General features: G+C 31.9%; 3 protein-coding genes across 3 annotated transcripts; all 3 read left to right on the top strand.

Moving 5' to 3' along the window:
• The first annotated feature begins 2,756 nt into the window (after positions 1–2,756).
• On the top strand, positions 2,757–3,485 carry LOC147397464 (uncharacterized). The gene has a single exon (XM_086450203.1). It carries the CDS (start codon positions 2,757–2,759, stop codon positions 3,483–3,485), a length of 729 nt encoding a protein of 242 aa, XP_086306329.1.
• Positions 3,486–10,011: 6,526 nt separating this feature from the next.
• Positions 10,012–10,737, top strand: LOC147397465 (uncharacterized). Its single transcript, XM_086450204.1, has one exon. The coding sequence runs from the start codon at positions 10,012–10,014 to the stop codon at positions 10,735–10,737; it is 726 nt and encodes a 241-aa protein (XP_086306330.1).
• A 5,892-nt stretch (positions 10,738–16,629) lies between these two features.
• LOC147397466 (uncharacterized) lies at positions 16,630–17,355 on the top strand. The gene has a single exon (XM_086450205.1). The coding sequence runs from the start codon at positions 16,630–16,632 to the stop codon at positions 17,353–17,355; it is 726 nt and encodes a 241-aa protein (XP_086306331.1).
• The last annotated feature ends 1,186 nt before the right edge of the window (positions 17,356–18,541 follow it).

An 18,541-nucleotide genomic window follows, 5' to 3' on the forward strand; every position in this document is an offset into this window, starting at 1 on the left:
AAAAAAATTATTTTTCATTAGATGTAAGATATTAAAATGATTTTAAGGCGAGTTACATTTAGACACTATCAATGCTAATATTGGCATGTTTAGGACAATAATAGGATTTCTTTCCAAAATAAAAAATTAGCAAGTGAAAATTGGTATCATGTAGTAAATGTTTTAAGATAAATTGTAGCTGATTAAAGAGATTTTGGATTTTTATTATAACCTTGGTTTAAAGAGAATAGCATTGTATGACCTATATGGAAATGTTTTGTCTATAATTTTTTGATTTATTTTAAAGTGATATGTAATTATTTATCATTTTTTATTTAACTTTAAACAAAATTTTAAAAAGAAAATTATTATTATTATTATTTTACATTTATATGATAAGCAAGCAAACGTAAAATTTTAGATTGAACACAACCAAGCACTCTAATCACAAAATTATGTAAAATTTTGTGTTTGTAGTAGTTTAAACGAGGCCTATATGGTAGAAAATTGAATTGTTTCGAAATTTATCTTTAAGCATACATTATTTAATTTCTGTAATACATGCAAATCGAGTTAAAATTTTAATTGACTCGGTGAGTGGATAGTCGTATTTGCGCCAACGGTACTCTTCGAGAAGCAAAGTTTGTAAATAAGCATTGTCTTCGGGTGGCGCTAATAATAGCCCTCTAGAAGCCAACTTTAATAACCCCTTTATGAGGAAAGATGAGCTAGAAAGCAGGTACCAAGAAACCTCTACTCACAAGCAGACAATGGGGGGCTCCACTTCAGTTCAATCACACCTATAACTTGAACGCATTTCAATTTTCAACATGAGTTCAATAATATTAAAAGGGAAATGCTGGTCAACATGCTATTTTAAAGAGACATTTGGTCAACATGCTATGTTAAAGATAAACATTTTCCTTAATAATTTAGTAAGATTTTGGTTTTACTCAAACGGATTACCACATTAGTGATGCAACATCACAGCCCTATAAATTTTGTCGAAAAACTCAGATTCATTTTTTATTTTATTTAAAAATAAATAAAAAAATTCTTTGAACTTGATTTAAGATTTTGAAAATGGATGACAACCAAACTTCCACCTAACATCAAAACTTAAAATTTTAACTTCAATGGTTTTGGATTTTTTTTTTTGAAGTTCATAGAATTTTTTCCTATACAATCCTGAAGTATTAATTGGATTATGTTTTTGTTATCACAAGGTGAACCCAAATACCCCAAGTAAGGTTAAAATCTGGACTTCTTAGGAAGGCTAAATCAGACTCTACTTTAAATGATAAAAGTGCCTACGTTCATGTTACTTAGTTTGTTGATTCAGTCAGTTTGAATTTGGATTTGCAGTTTGTGGTTCCAAGACTCTTGAAGAGCCGAGTTTGTTGAGGATGTTCAAGTCATTTATGTTAATCTTATAAAAGTATACTCACGTTAAGGGTACATTTGACTAGTTTGAAAAAGAGAGGATATCTTAAAATGTAAATAGTGGAAGGAGGCTATAAGCCGTTTTTGAGTGTTGGGCATTTGTTGGTATTCGAAAAAGTGTTTTGCCCTATACTGCCAACCATCCTGATCAACTCTATCAAATCTTGGAAACTCCTAACACACCACCCAAGCATGTATTCCCTTATCATCAAGGTCTTTGAAGTCAATTGGTCAATTAATCATTCTTTGATTTGAATTCTCTTCGACTTCCTTGGCACGTTCTTTGGAAATTTTCTCAATTTTGAAATCTAAGATTGATATTTCCACCATTAATTTATGGAGCATCTTCTCATGAATCTCAGTTGTCTCCCTCAACAAATTTGTTATCTCATCGAGTTTTGAATTATGTGTTCCCTTTGCCATCCCAGAATTGACGGAGAAAAATGGATACTTTGATAATAATAAAAATCAAGTTTTAAATAAGATTTAGATCATAAATCTTTGAAATGATAAATGACATTTGCCCTCAAAACGGGTAATCATTTGTGTTGAAAAACTCGATTAAGCTTTGAAACATTTGCTAAAGTGAGGAGGACATTTAGATGGAAAAATGAGCAAGACCGATTATACAATTACTGTCTAAGAATTTGAAGTAGTTAATTAGAAATATATAAACCAATATTAGGGTCCTTAAGTAATTTTCTTCTCAAGTTGCCATCTAGAACAGTGTCCGTTTGTATAACAATCAGTGATGTCCACGTGACATGTTTTTATTGAAGATTAAATCCATGGAATAGAAAATAGTAGGAATTAACTCTAAGAATTTGTTTTCTTGTCTCGCTCTTCTAGAAAGTCAAGTAGCCAAACTATCATCACTACAAAGGACCCGCCACAGTTACACCTTCTGCTCTTTGCTGTTAAGAAATGAGGATGTTTAACAATTTGAAAGTAATTAAAACAACTGCCACGTGTTATATTTCCTCATTATTTTATTTTCTAGGACACGTGGTTACATAATGTTGATTTAAACATCTTAATACCCTAGTTCAGTATGAGCAAATCCTCAACCCGACAAACTAAACTTATTCTCTGTTTTTTTCTTTCCTTCCTCTCTTCTTTCTAGAATTCCAAATGGCGTGTCAACCACTCATCCCGAAAATTTCTACTTTTCAATCCTTCTCGCAAGTCTCGTGCGTCAGCTTAGAAGACTCAGATCCTTATATATTTGAAGTTTAAACACCTCAAATCCAACTCTACAACATAACAAACTATCCTCGACTACTCTGACGTTAGTCTTCTTCTTAGCTTCTAGAATCGCTTTCGTATTGGAATCCATGAGGGATTTGATGGAAAATCAAAAGGAAGATCAATATGAAGAATCAGAAGCAGAGGAGGAAGCGCTCTCATTCTGCGATTTTGCTTTGGGAGGAGATCGGGAAGATTTACCAGATTCTAGAGAATTTGATCATCGAAGATCAACAGAGGAGGAGTTGTTCGAGTTCTTTAACGATCTGACTTCTGAGAAGTGCTTCTCTCAAGATATCATATTCTGCGGAAAGCTTCTCTCTTACAGCTCACCTGTTACTCTTTCTAATTATTCCAATAAAATTGAAGAAGAAAGTGATGATCAATTCTTTGATTTTACTTCAGAATCGGATTCTTTGAATGAATCACAAAGATCTAATTCGATGAGAAGTTTTTATTCTTTAGACTACCGTAAATCGAAGAGATCAATGTCTCCGGCAAAGAAGAATAATCGTAATCGGATTCTTGCACGGAAATGTGATTTTCCGGTGAGGAAAGTAACGGTGAGGCCGAAATGGAATTTTTTCATGTTCGGATTGATGAAATTTCCGACGAATATGAAATTGAGGGATATTAGAATCCGGCAGAGTCAACTGAATCGGTCGTCTATGTTTCCGTCGTTTGACGGAGGAGAAACGGTTTCCGTTGAGAGAGGTGGAGGTAAAAGGTCTTCATGGTGGAGAAGAGTCCTTCGCGCCTTGGGTTGTAAGAGTCACGTTAGGGCATCGTTAGGTTGTATTCCTCACGGATTGACATAAATTTTAGGAAATTTATTTGTATCTTTTTTGCTTATAGAGATATTCGATCCATCACGCTCGAATTTTTTTTTGCATTACCCTTAATTTCTTGAGTGGATATCTTCTACGAAAATCATTCTAAATCAGAGTCGTAGAAATTTAATAAAACCAACGGTTCAACAAAACAAATGAAACTATATTAACCTTATAAATTCATTTAGAAAAGATATTTCCTTAATAAGTTGGTATGGAAAATTTTCTTTTGACATGGAGAGACATTTGTTGATGCAATCACAAAATTAAAGAACTTTAAAAAAAAAAAAAAAGCATCGTCAATGTCATCTTTGAATTTTAATTTTAAATTTAGAGTTCAATGATTATCCATTTTCAAGACCTTTGATCAAGTTCTCGAAGTGTTTTTAGTTAAATGAAATAGTGACAACGTCAACATCCAAAGAAAATTGGTATCCACTACTTTTAGAGAAGTCTTAAGATAAATTTGTTTGATTCAAAGATGTCTTTTAATAGTAGCTAGAGTGACGTTGAACTAACATTGAAATTGACATTGTATGGGACAATGCTGACGTGAATGTGTCTATCATGGTTTTAAAACTCGGTTTCATGCCTCGTCTCATCTAGACCTGATAATGAGTTGTCTCGAACGAGTTTTCTGATATGTTTGAGACGTCACATTCAAAAAATAAAAAAAAATTGGACGTGACTCCTAAATCTCAATAAATAAAAAAGTGACTTTGTAGTTGGTCTCGTTCAACTCCAATACCGAGTTAACTCAAACGATACGTCTCGATCTCAGACAAGTTTTAAAATCATGATGCCGATAGAATCATAGATACCTTTCATTGACATACATATGAGTGAAAAACATTTATTTTTCTATGCACATTAATATCCCAAACAATGTCAATTTCAATGTTACTCCAGCATAACTCATATTTTTATATAAAAGGAGTTTTATTCCTACAAATCTTAACGATTGTCTTCAAAAATGAGTCTCATTGAATGATTCAAAATCCAGGTCTCGTGATTTCTAATAATGCATTTGGCTTTTCACTTGGACTTTTGGAGGTCAAAACAGTCCTTAAAATCATTTTCCACTATTGCTACATCATTCAATCTCATTTCTACCATGATATCTAGAAGGTTGTGGTGTCAGATTGCCAACCATGTGGTCCAAACCAGAAGGGCATCCTGTAGGCAATTCCCTGAAGTGATGTTTTAATTGTGGAAAGAGACATAGTTAAAAGAAAAATTAGGATCATGGTGTAGATCAGATTTTTTTTTTTAAAATATTGAATTTTTTTTTTTTTAAGTCAAATGAAAGGCTTTGAAAATGGATGAACCTGCTCTACAATTTTTTAACGCATGGATTTTTGACATGGCAATCCCTCAACCGTAAAAATCAATTACACATAACTGCAAGGAAAAACTAGTATAGAGAATCCACCCTCGCCCAAATCATCCTTGGATTTGAAATATTGCTAGAAGACTTTTTAAACAACTACATAAATTACTATTTTGAGAAAGAAGATATTTATAAAGGAGATTGTTTATTGGACATTTAGCATAAAAATTCCATATGTTTATGGCAATGGGAAAAAATGGACAGATTTTTTAATATTCAAAATAGGATTATTTCTTATGGTAACTCATGTTTTCGGATAGAATTACCCTCACCTACAATTTCTCTAATAAACGCTTAAAATTAATCTATAAATTATAACTTCCTCTTTCTTCAACATTTTATGCCTTCAAAATAAAGAGAGATTTGCTATCTCTAGCAATATCTAGCAAAAAGTCATTGGAGATCACCAAAGAGGCAATAAATTCGATGACCAATAGTGAATCTTGTAACTCTCACCCATTTCTTTTATTTTTTAAATCATTTCTATAGTCTAAGTCTCATCTATTTCTTTCATTTTTTTAAATCATTTATAAATTCTTATAATCTTAATATATTTCTTTTCCATAACTACAAAATGAAAAATAGTCACAAAAAAAAATTTAATTAATTTCATGAATTTTTTACAATTTTGTTCATAATATTTATCCAGTGTCGAACCTTGACGCTGGAATGTATCATATTGTTAGGGTTCTACTTTAGTCGAGGCTCAAGGATACCTATAGTTGAATCTTAACAAAATTGTCCAACAGAAATTTGTGTAAGTAAAAAATGTTCATAACGTCGAACCTTAACAATAGGTATTGTTTAGCCTCGACTCTATAATACATTACAGTGTCGAGGTTCAACACTAGGTAAATTTTATAAACAAAACCTTAAAATTTTCATGAAATCAAAAAAAAAAAAAAATTGTTACCATTTTTCATTTAGATAACTATGAATGAGAAATGCATCAAGATTAGAAGATTATATAAATAATTTAAAAACAAATGAAAGAAATAGAGGAAAATTTGATTGTCTTTGGTTAATATCTTCAATAGATCAAGAATCAAACACAAAAGTACGTAGATCTACAAGGCTCTTTATGGTTCCTCATAGCTAGAGTCTATATGTTAGAAAACGGATCTCTCTCTATTTATTTATTTTGATGGTATAAAATTTTGAGAGGGATGAAGTTACAATTTACAAGATTATTTTTAAGGGTTTATTGGAGAAATTGTCCAGCAGAAATTTGTGTAAGTGAAAAATTATTTATTCATAGAACCATCATAAAAAATAATAGAAATTTGTATCTATCTCTCCATTTTCTTTTCTAATAATAGAGATACCCTACATCTTGAAATAGAAGACAATACACCTTTGATTTAGGTCTTCACGAAAAGAGTAACAGGTGAGGTTGAGATGTGAACCATCATTTGTTTATGAAATTACTAAAAGGGAAGTGTTCTGAGGCCCAAAAATAATTATAAATTGAGTTAAATAATTTATATAGTTCGGAATAAAATAATTTGGCGAAGTCAATTAGATATCAATGGGGGACAAGACAAGACAAATATCGAGATTTAAAATAGTGTCAAGGTCGATTACTAGATGCTCAATCACAAAATCTTTTTATTTCATAGAAATAAAATATTAAAATCAATTGACTCAACTAGATTTTTATAAATTTGGATGAGATTTTCAACTATTGATAGAGTCATCAAATCTCAGACATTTTTACTATTAAAAAAGGTTGTTTTAAACTCTTACCATTTATTTGGTATTTATAAAGGATTCTTTATTTGGAGTTTATCATACTCATTAATTTAAGAGTATTGATATTCTAACTCAACTTGACGAAATAACTCAAAAACTCACTGACGTGGCATGTGAAAAAATTATAGATTTTTTTACCCTCAGGATACACAACTGCATATGTTTAGGGGGATGTGCAATTGTGTATCCTGAAGGAAAAAAAATCGACGGCTCTTGCACGTGCCATGTCAGTGAGTTTTTAAGTTAGTTTGTCAAAGTTGAGTTAGAAAATCATTACACTTAAGTTAATAATTTAAGTTGGAACCATAATAGCTTCCTTTTTTCTTTGGATTGTCAAAGAATTTTTGCAATGACTTATGGATAAGTTTATGATTCTTGTGTACTCAAGTCATCCAGGTCTTTCTAGGCACCTTAGCCATAAGCTTCATTGCTCCACCTTATACTTGCCATTTTTATTTTTAGCACCAGGATAGAGTTGGTAAGGAAACAATGGGGGCAATTGCCCCCACTGAACTTTGAGACACCTATGCATTTTAAACTTATTACATGTCCCGTTTACCCACACCAATCACCTCCCTCCTCATTTGTGCCCCCCCCATCCTCGGTTCTTTCAATTTTTTGAAGATGACATTTCCTCTTGATTGAGCATTTTCTCATAAACTAAATGAAAATGACATAAATATCATTTTCTTCAATTTCCAACTAAAAATCTCTAAATTTCTTTTAAAAACCATTCATCTTCAAGCTCTTCAGTTGTACCATTATCCATAATTTGTCCCCACTACAAGAAAATCCTAGCTCACCCTTGGTTAGCACCTAGGCCCCACTAACAAAAAAAAAAAATCCAAACTTTACCCATGCAAGATTGGTTAATTATCACTTCAGCTAGACTTACAAGTATTTCTCAAAATATTAAACTTATCAGTTAGAAATAGATTTTTTTTTTTTAAATCAAAATTTTTTTCTCTATGTTTTTTTTTTTTTTTTTCAAAATTACATTGATTCATCCAAACTTATGAAAAATAACTTAAATACCTCCATCTTCAACCTGCAATGAAAAATGGTCTAATTTGAAAGTTTTTTCTGTCGAGAGATTTAGAAAAACGAAATTTTAATTTTGAATTCACAAATCCAAATGCGTGTTTGAAATTAATTACAGAGAGGTATACTCATTTTTAAATAACTTCTTGTAAAAGTTAAGAACTTTCACAATTATATGGTAGAAATTTTAATTGTTTCAAAATTTATCGTTAAGCTTACATTATTTAATTTCTGTAATACATGCAAATCGATTTGATAGTCGTATTTGCGTCAAAGATACTCTTCGAGAAGCAAACTTTGCAAATAAGCTGATGCACCACATTGTCTTCTTGGGTTGGCGCTAATAATAACCCTCTAGAAGCGCATTTTAATAAGCCCCGTATGAGAAAAAATGAGATACCAAGAAACCTCTACTCACAATAAGACAATGGGTGGGCTCCACTTCAGTTCAATCACACCAACTACTTGAACGCATTTCAATTTTCAACATGAGTCCACGAATACTTTCGAGAGACATTTGGTCAACATGCTATTTTAAAGAGAAACATTTTCCTTAATAATTTAATAAGATTTTGGTTTTACTCAAACGGATAACACATTAGCCACCCAACACTACAGCCCTATAAATTTCGTCGAAAAACTCGGATTCTTTTTTTTTTTTGAAAAAAACAATTTCTTTGGACTTGATTTAAGATTTTGAAAATATACAGCAACTAACCTTCCACCTAACTCCAAAACTTAAAATTTTAATTTTCAATTTTAAAAATTAATTTTAATTTTTTTGGATTTTTTTAAAAAAGTTCATAAAAAAATTTCCCATACAATCTTGAAGCATTGGATTATGTTTTTGATGTCAACTCAAAGACCCTCAGTAAGAGTAAAATCTTTATTACTTGTTAAAATCTATGATTTAAATTTTCCTTAACTTCCTTGGTATGTTCTCTGGAAAGTTTCTCAATTTTGAAATCCATTAATATTTCTACCATCAATTTATGGGGCATCTTCCCATGAATCTCTATTGTCTCCCTCAACAAATTCATCATCTCATCGAATTTGGAATTATGTGTTCCGTCTGTCATCTTAGAATTTGTGGTGAAAAATGGATACTTTGATTTTTTTTTTAAATCATGTTCTAAATAAGATTTGGATTATAAATCTTTGACATGATAAATGTCATTCGCTTTCTGAAATCATAAGAACGGATAATAATTAATGTTGAAAAACTCAATTAAGTTAAAAGAATGTGGGGGGGATGTTGAAACATTTGCTAAAGTGAGGACATTTAGATGGAAAAATGAACAAAACGAATTGAGTCGTGTTGGGGTGACACAGGATTTATTGTGATTCTCACAAGTCTGACATGGAGATGCGTACATAACCATAGATGATTTTTACTCGTATCGCAAGGAAACACATCTATGGTTATATGCACATATCCCACGTAAGAATTGTGAGAATCGCAGTAAATACCTTGTGTCACCTCAGCATTTTTCAAACGGATTATACATTTACTACCTAAGAATTTGAAGTACTTAAATTATGATCCTTAAGTAATTTTTCCCACACTTAAAATTGGACGTAAGGAAAGGGTATGACAAAATTTAATATATTTTATCAGGAAAAAGATCATTTTTTTCTCGAGTTGGATCTAGAACAGTGTTCGTTTGTATAACAACCAGTCGTGTCTATGTGACATGTTTTTATTAGAGATTAAATACATCAAACTACTAATGACTAGAGAAAGAGTAGGAATTAACTCTAAGAATTTGTTTTAACCTCTAACATAAAACTGCCACTTAGACACCGTTCCTATTACATAGGAACGGAACACCGTATGTGATTCTGATTCTTGTCTCGCTCTTCTAGAAAGCCGAACTATCATCACACCTGCCACAATTACACCCTCCTGCTATTTGCTGTTAAGTAATAAGGATGTTTAATTATTTGAAAGTAATTAAAAACTGCCACGTGTTATATTACTCATTATTTTATTTTTCTAGGACACGTGGTTACATAATGTGGATTTAAACATCTTAATACCCTAGTTCAGTATGAGCAAATCCTCAACCCGACAAACTAAACCTTATTCTCTCTTTCATTGCTTCCCCTCTTCTTTCTAGAATTCCAAATGGCGTTTCAACCACTCATCCCGAAAATTTCTACTTGTCAATCCTTCTCGCTAGTCTCGCGCGTCAGCTTAGAAGACTCAGATCCTTATATATTTGAAGTTTAAACACCTCAAATCCAACTCTCCAACATAACAAACTATCCTCAACTACTCTGACGTTAGTCTTCTTCTTAGCTTCTAGAATCGCTTTTGTATTGGAATCGATGAAGGATTTGATGGAAAATCAAAAGGAAGATCAATATGAAGAATCAGAAGCAGAGGATGCGCTCTCATTCTGCGATCTTGCTTTGGGAGGAGATCGGGAAGATGTACCAGATTCTAGAGAATTTGATCATCGAAGATCAACAGAGGAGGAGTTGTTCGAGTTCTTTAACGATCTGACTTCTGAGAAGTGCTTCTCTCAAGATATCATATTCTGCGGAAAGCTTCTCTCTTACAGCTCACCTGTTACTCTTTCTAATTATTCCAATAAAATTGAAGAAGAAAGTGATGATCAATTCTTTGATTTTACTTCAGAATCGGATTCTTTGAATGAATCACAAAGATCTAATTCGATGAGGAATTTTTATTCATTAGATTACCGTAAATCGAAGAGATCAATGTCTCCGGCAAAGAAGATTAATCCTAATCGGATTCTTGCACGGAAATGTAATTTTCCGGTGAGGAAAGTAACGGTGAGGCCGAAATGGAATTTTTTCATGTTCGGATTGATGAAATTTCCGACGAATATGAAATTGAGGGATATTAGAATCCGGCAGAGTCAATTGAATCCACCGTCTATGTTTCCGTCGTTTGGCGGCGGAGAAACGGTTTCCGTTAAGAGAGGTGGAGGTAAAGGGTCTTCATGGTGGAGAAGAGTCCTTCGTGCTTTGGGTTTTAAGAGTCACATTAGGGCATCGTTAGGTTGTATTCCACACGTATTGACATAAATTTTAGGAAATTTATTTGTATCTTTTTGCTTACAGAGATATTCGATCAATCATGCTCGAAATATTTTTGCATTACCCTTAATTTCTTGAGTGGGTATCTTCTACGAAAAACATTCTAAATCAGAGTCGTAAAAATTTAATGAAACCAACGGTTCAACTAAACAAATGAAACCATATTAATCTTATAAATTCTTTTAGAAAAGATATTTTCTCAATAAGTTGGTATGGAAAATTTTCGTATGTCATACAGAGACATTTGTTGGATGCCATCACAAAATTAAGGAACTTTCCAAAAAAAAAAAAAAAAAAATATATATATATATATATATATATATATATATATATATATATTCATTTTCATTCTTGAATTTTAAATTTAAATTTAGAGTTGAATGATCATCCATTTTCAAGACATTTGATCAAGTTCTCAAAGTGTTTTTGGTTAAATGAAGTAGTGACAGTGTTTTTTGGTTAAATGAAGTAGTGACAGTGTCAACATCCAAACAAAATTGGTATCCACTATATTTAGAGAAGTCCAAAGAACGAACATTGAAATTGACATTGTTTGGGACAATGCTGATGTGCATGTGTCTATCATGATTTTAAAACTTAGTTTCGCATCTCATCTCGTCCAAGCCCTATACTAAATCGTCTCGAACTAGTTTTCTGTTATGTTTGAGCCATTTCGTTCAAAAATAAAAGAATTGGACGTGAGTCCTAAATCTCGATAAAAAAAAGTGACTTTGTGAGTTGGTCTCGTTCAACTCCAATACGGAGTTATCTTGGGCCATATGTCTCGATCTCGGGCGAGTTTTAAAATCATGGTGTCCATAAAATCATAGATTCTTTTCATTGACATACATATGAGTGAAAAGCATTTATGTTTCTATGCACACTAATGTCTCAAATGATTTCAATTACAATGTTACTCTAGCATAACTCAAATTTTTATATAAAAGAAGTTTATTCCTACAAATCTTAACGAGTCTCTTCAAAAATGAGTCTCATTGAATGAATCAAAATCCAGGTCTCGTGATTTCCAATAATGCATTTAGGTTTTTCACTTGGACTTTTGGGGGTCTAAACATTTCTTAAAATCATTTTCCACTTGTGCTACATCATTCAATCTCATTTCTACCATGATATCTAGAAGGTTGTGGTGTCAGATTGCCAACGTGGCAATTCATGTGGTCCAAACCAGAAGAGCATCACGCAGGGTAGATTTTTCCAGCAATTCCCTCGAGTGATGTTTTACTTGTGAAAAGAGACATAGTAAAAAGGAAAAATTAGGATCAGAATGTAGATCAGATTTTAAATAAATATATATTGAAAAAAAAAATTAGCCAGATCAAAAGCTTTGAAAATGGATGATCCTACCCTACAATTTTTTAACGGATGGATTTTCAACATGGCAATCCCTCACCCGTAAAAATCAATTACACATAACTGCAAGGAAAAACGAGTATAGAGGATCCACCCTCGCCCAAATCATCCTTGGATTTGAAATATTGCTAGAAAACTTTTTAAACAAATACATAAATTACTATTTTGAGAAAGAAGATATGTATAAAGGAGATTGTTTATTGGACATTTAGCATAAAAATTCCATATGTTTATGGCAATGGGAAAACATGGCCAGATATTTTAATACTCATAATAGGGTTATTTAACTCATGTTTTTTTTATAGAAATACCCTCACCTACAATTTCTCTAATAAACGCTTAAAAATAATCTATAAATTATAACTTACTCTTTCTTCAACATTTCATGCCATCAAAATACAGAGAGATTTGTTATCTCTAGCAAAACCTAGCGAAAAGTCATAGGAGATCACTAAAGAGGCTATAGATTCGATGACCAATAGTGAATCTTGTAACTCTCGTCTATTTCTTTTATTTTTTAAATCATTTCTATAGTCTAAGTCTCATCTATTTCTTTCATTTTTTTTTAAATCATTTATAAATTCTTATAACTTTGATATATTTCGCATCCATAGCTTTAACATGAAAAATAGTTACAAAAAAGAAAAAAAATTAATTTCATGAAATTGTTACGATTTTGTTGATAACATTTATCCAGTGTCCAACCTTGACGCTGGAATTTATCATAGTGTCAAGGTTCAACTTTAGTTGAGGCTCAAAGATACCTACAGTTGAATCTCGACAAAATTGTCCAACAAAATTTTGTGTAAGTGAAAAATGTTCATAACGTCGAACCTTGATAATAGGTATCGTTTAGCCTCAACTCTATAATACATTACAGCGTCGAGGTTCAACACTGGGTAAATTTTATAAACAAAACCTTAAAATTTCATGAAATAAAAAAAAAAAATTTGCTACCATTTTTCATTTAGATAACTATGAATGAGAAACACATCAAGATTAGCAGATTATATAAATGATTTAAAAACAAATGAAATAAATAAAGGAAGAATTGATTGTCTTTGGTGAATATCTTCAATAGATCAAGAATCAAACACAGAAGTGCGTAGATCTACAAGGTTCTTTATGGTTCCTCACATCTAGAATCTATTGTTAGAAAATCTCTCTCTCTCTCTCTCTCTCTCTCACTCTATATATATGTAGTGAACGGTTCAGCAGCCCTAAAGTTTTTTTTATATATCCCTCCATTTTTATTTTTCTATTAATAGAGATACCATGCATCTTGACTACTAATAGAGTCATCAAATCTCAAACATTCTTACTGTAAAAATGTTGTTTTAAACTCTTACCATTTGTTTGGTATTTATAAAGGATTCTTTATTTGGAGTTTATCATACTCATTAATTTAAGAGTATTGATGTTCTTACTCAACTAGATAGAATAACTAAAAAACTCACTGACATGGTATGTGAAAAAATTGTAAATTTTTTTCCCTCATGATACACAACTGCACATGTTTAGGGGGATGTGCAGTTGTGTATCCTAAAGGAAAAAAAAATCTACAGCTCTTGCAGATGCCATGTTAGTGAGTTTTTGGGTTAGTCTGTCAAAGTTGAGTTAGAAAATCATTATACTTAAGTTAATAATTTAAGTTGGATTGTCGAGGAATTTTTTGCAATGACTTATTGATAAGCTTATGATTCTTGTGTACTCAAGTCATCCAAGTCTTTCTAAGCACCTTAGCCATAAGCTTCATTGCTCCACCTTATACTTGTGATTTTTATTGTTAGCACTAGCGCGGAGTTAGTAAAGAAACAGTGGGGGCAATTGCCCTCATAGAACTTTGAGACACCCATGCATTTTAAACTAATTACATATCATGAATCCCCCCCCCCCCCCCCCCTCCCTTTCCTTTCAATTTTTTGAATATGACATTTCCTCTTGATTGAGCATTCTCTCATAAACTAAATGAATAACATAAATGTCATTTTCTTCAATTTCCAACTAAAAATCTCTAAATCTCTTTTCAAAACCATTCATCTTCAAACTCTTTAGATGTATCATTATCTATAATTTGCCCCCACTACAAGAAAATCCTAACTCACCCTTGGTTAGTACCTAGGCCCCACTAATCGAAAAAAACATCCTAGCTTTACCTCAGGCAAGATTGGTTAATTATCACTTCAGCAAGACTTGGAAGTATTATCAAAATATTAAAACTTATCATTTAAAAATATATATTTTTTTTTTAATTAGAAAATTTTTCTCTATGTTTGATTTTTTTTTTTCAAAATTACATTGTGTCATCCAAATTTATGAAAAATAACTTAAATACCTCCATCTTCAACCTGCAATGGAAAATGATCTAATTTGAAGTTTTTTCTGTCGAGAGATTTAGAAAAATAAAATTTTAATTTTTGAATTTACAAATCCAAATGCGTGTTTGAAATAATTATAGAGAGATATACCCATTTTTAAATAACTTCTTGTAAGAGTTAAGAACTTTCACAATTATATGATAGAAAATTTAATTATTTTGAAATTTATCGTTAAGCATACATTATTTAATTTCTGTAATACATGCAAATCGATTTGCGTCAAAGATACTCTTCGAGAAGCAAACTTTGTAAATAAGCTGCACCACATTGTCTTCTCGGGATGGCGCTAATAATAGCCCTCTAGAAGCCAACTATGATAACCCCTTTATGAGGAAAGAAGACTTAGAAAGTAGGTACCAAGAAACCTCTACTCAGAATAAGACAATGGGTGGGCTCCACTTCAGTTCAATCACACCAACTACTCGAACGCATTTCAATTTTCAACATGAGTTCAAGAATATTTTAAAGGGACATTTGGTCAACATGCCATTTTAAAGAGAAACATTTTCTTTAATAATTTAATAAGATTTTTGTTTTATTGAAACGGATTACCACATTAGTAATCCAACACTGCAGCCCTATAAATTTGGTTGAAAAATTCAAATTCATTTTATTTTAGTTTTTGAAAAAAATAATTTCTTTAGACTTGATTTAAGGTTTTGAAAATGGAAGGCAACCAACCTTCCACCTAACTCTAAAACTTAAAAATTTAAATTCAATGTTGAAAATTAACTTTAATTGTTTAGAATTTTTTTTTAGAAATTTATAGAATTTTTTCTTATACAACCTTAAGCATTGGATTATGTTTTTTATGTCACAAGGTGAACTCAAAGACCCTCAGTAAGGGTAAAATCTTTATTACTAGTTAAAATCTTTTATTTGAATCTTCCTTGATTTTCTGGGAACATCCTTTGGAAAGTTTGTCAATTTTGAGATTCATGATTTCTATTTCTACCATCAATTTATGGAGTATCTTCTCATGAATCTCAATTGTCTCTCTCAACAAATTCATCATCTCATCGAATTTGGAGTTTTGTGTTCCCTCCACCATCCCAAAATTGATGGTGAAAAATGGATACTCTGATTAAAAAACAAATCATGCTCTAAATAAGATTTGGATTATAAATCTTTGAAATGATAAATGACATTTACCTTCTGAAATCATAAGAATGAATGATAGTTAGTGTTGAAAAACCCAATTAATTTAAAAGAAGGGAGGGGGGGAGAGGTATTCTGGATACTTTGAAACATTTGCTAAAGTTTAGATGGAAAAATGAGCAAAACGGATTATGCAATTACTACCTAAGAATTTGAAGTAGTTAAGTAGAAAGATAAACCTATATTATGGTCCTTAAGTAATTTTTCGCACACTTAAAATTGGACGTAAGGAAGGTGTACGATAAAATTTTATATATTTTAACAAGAAAAAGATCATTTTTTTTTTCTGGAGTTGCGATCTAGAACAGTATCCATTTGTATAACAATCAGTCGTGTCTACGGGACATGTTTTTATTAGAGATTAAATAAATCAAACTGAGAATGACTAGAGAAAGTATAGGAGTTAACTCTTAAGAATTTGTTTTAATTTCTAACAAAAAAACTGCCACATGGACACCGTATGTGATTCTGATTCTTGTCTCGCTCTTCTAGAAAGTCAAGCCAACAAAACTATCATACTATAGGGACCCGCCGCAATTACACCCTCCTGCTATTTGCTGTTTAGAAATGAGGATGTTTAATTATTTGAAGTAATTAAAAACTGCCACCTGTTATATTACCTCATTATTTTATTTTCTAGGACTCGTGGCTACATACTGTCGATTTAAACATCTAAATACCCTAGTTCAGAATGAGCAAATCCTCAACCCGACAAACTGACCTTATTTTCTGTTTTTTCTTTCCTTCTTCTCTTCTTTCTAGAATTCCAAATGGCGTGTCAACCACTCATGCCGAAAATTTCTACTTTTCAATCCTTCTCGCTAGTCTCGCGCGTCAGCTTAGAAGACTCAGATCCTTATATATTTAAAGTTTAAACACCTCAAATCCAAGTCTACGACATAACAAACTATCCTCAACTACTCTAACGTTAGTCTTCTTCTTAGCTTCTAGAATCGCTTTTGTATCGGAATCGATGAAGAATTTGATGGAAAATCAAAAGAAAGATCAATATGAAGAATCAGAAGTAGAGGAAGCGCTCTCACTCTGCGATCTTCCTTTGGGAGGAGATTGGGAAGATTTATCAGATTCTAGAGAATTTGATCATCGAAGATCAACAGAGGAGGAGTTGTTCGAGTTCTTTAACGATCTGACTTCTGAGAAGTGCTTCTCTCAAGATATCATATTCTGCGGAAAGCTTCTTTCTTACAGCTCACCTATTACTCTTTCTAATTATCCCAATAAAATTGAAGAAGAAAGTGATGATCAATTCTTTGATTTTACTTCAGAATCGGATTCTTTGAATGAATCACAAAGATCTAATTCGATGAGGAGTTTTTATTCTTTAGATTACCGTAAATCGAAGAGATCAATGTCTCCGGCAAAGAAGATTAATCGTAATCAGATTCTTGCACGGAATTGTGATTTTCCGGTGAGGAAAGTAACGGTGAGGCCGAAATGGAATTTTTTCATGTTCGGATTGATGAAATTTCCGACGAACATGAAATTGAGGGATATTAGAATCCGGCAGAGTCAACTGAATCGGTCGTCTATGTTTCCGTCGTTTGACGGAGGAGAAACGGTTTCCGTTAAGAGAGGTGGAGGTAAAGGGTCTTCATGGTGGAGAAAAGCCCTTCGTGTTTTGGGTTGTAAGAGTCACGTTAGGGCATCGTTAGGTTGTATTCCACACGTATTGACATAAATTTTAGGAAATTTATCTGTACTTTTTTTTTTCATATAGTATAGAGATATTCGATCCATTATGCTCGAAATATTTTTGACATTGAGTACAAATAGAAAGATGAACTAAACCCTAGAGTAAAGAAGAATTCACCGTGAGTGATTTTGATTTTTATATTTAAAGTTATTATTACAACAACAAATTTATTAGAAAATAAAACTAATGAAAGAATTTGTCCTAAAAGTGAAAATCGAAGTAAAAATGGATCCTAAATTTTTTAAAATGATGGGACCCATTTCATGATTCTAAATCCAGGTCTTGTGATTTCTACTAGCGCGTTTATACCCTTCACTTGAACTTTTGGAGGCCTTAACATTCCTTGAAATCATTATTGGCTTGTGCCACATCATTAAATCTGATTTATACCATAGTATCTAAAAGATTGTGGTATTAGATTACCTTGGTGATAGATTGCCAACATGGCAATTCATGTGGCCCACACTAGGAGCAGATTCTCTTGAGTTCATTTTCCGTATAATTCCCTATAATGATGTTTTAATTTTTGAAAGAGATGTATTTAAAAGAAAAATTAATACACACACCGCGTAAGGATCATGGTGTAGGTCAGATTTTTTTGAAGTATAACTAGAAATCTTTTATAAAAAAAATACATGAATTACTATTTTGAAAAAGAAGATAAGTATAAAGGAGATTGTTTATTAATAGAACCATAATAGAACATAAACATTATTTGTGAATTGTTTCTTAAGGACTTTCTCAATTATATGGTAGAAAATTTAATTGTTTTGAAATTTATTGGTAATCATACATTATTTAATGAGTTGTGCTGGGGTGACACAAACAGAGACACAAAAGTGACAAAAACTCATGGTGGCACACACATTACCATAAATGCTTTTCTGTGATATACAAGTAAAAAGCATCTACAGTTATATTCGCACCACCACATCATTTTTGTCACCTTTATGTCTCCGTTTGCATCGTTCCAGCATTTTTCTTATTTAATTTATGTAAATATACAAATCAACTTGAAATTTTAATTAACTCGGTGAGTGGATAGTTGTATTTGCATCAAAGGTACTTTTCGAAGCAAAATTTAATAAGCTGATGCACCACATTGTCTTCTTAGGAGGGCGATAATAATAGCCCTCTAGAAGCACATTTTAGCAAGCCCCGTTTGAGGAAA

The sequence above is a fragment of the Akebia trifoliata genome, chromosome 8, assembly GCF_017979445.1.
Source record: "Akebia trifoliata isolate Shusen 1 chromosome 8, ASM1797944v1, whole genome shotgun sequence".
NCBI classification, from domain to species: domain Eukaryota; kingdom Viridiplantae; phylum Streptophyta; class Magnoliopsida; order Ranunculales; family Lardizabalaceae; genus Akebia; species Akebia trifoliata.

Excerpts from the sequence above, each read along its gene's own strand:
- LOC147397464 (XM_086450203.1), top strand. The coding sequence starts at position 2,757 with ATGAGGGATTTGATGGAAAATCAAAAGGAAGATCAATATGAAGAATCA.
- LOC147397466 (XM_086450205.1), top strand. The coding sequence starts at position 16,630 with ATGAAGAATTTGATGGAAAATCAAAAGAAAGATCAATATGAAGAATCA.
- LOC147397465 (XM_086450204.1), top strand. The coding sequence starts at position 10,012 with ATGAAGGATTTGATGGAAAATCAAAAGGAAGATCAATATGAAGAATCA.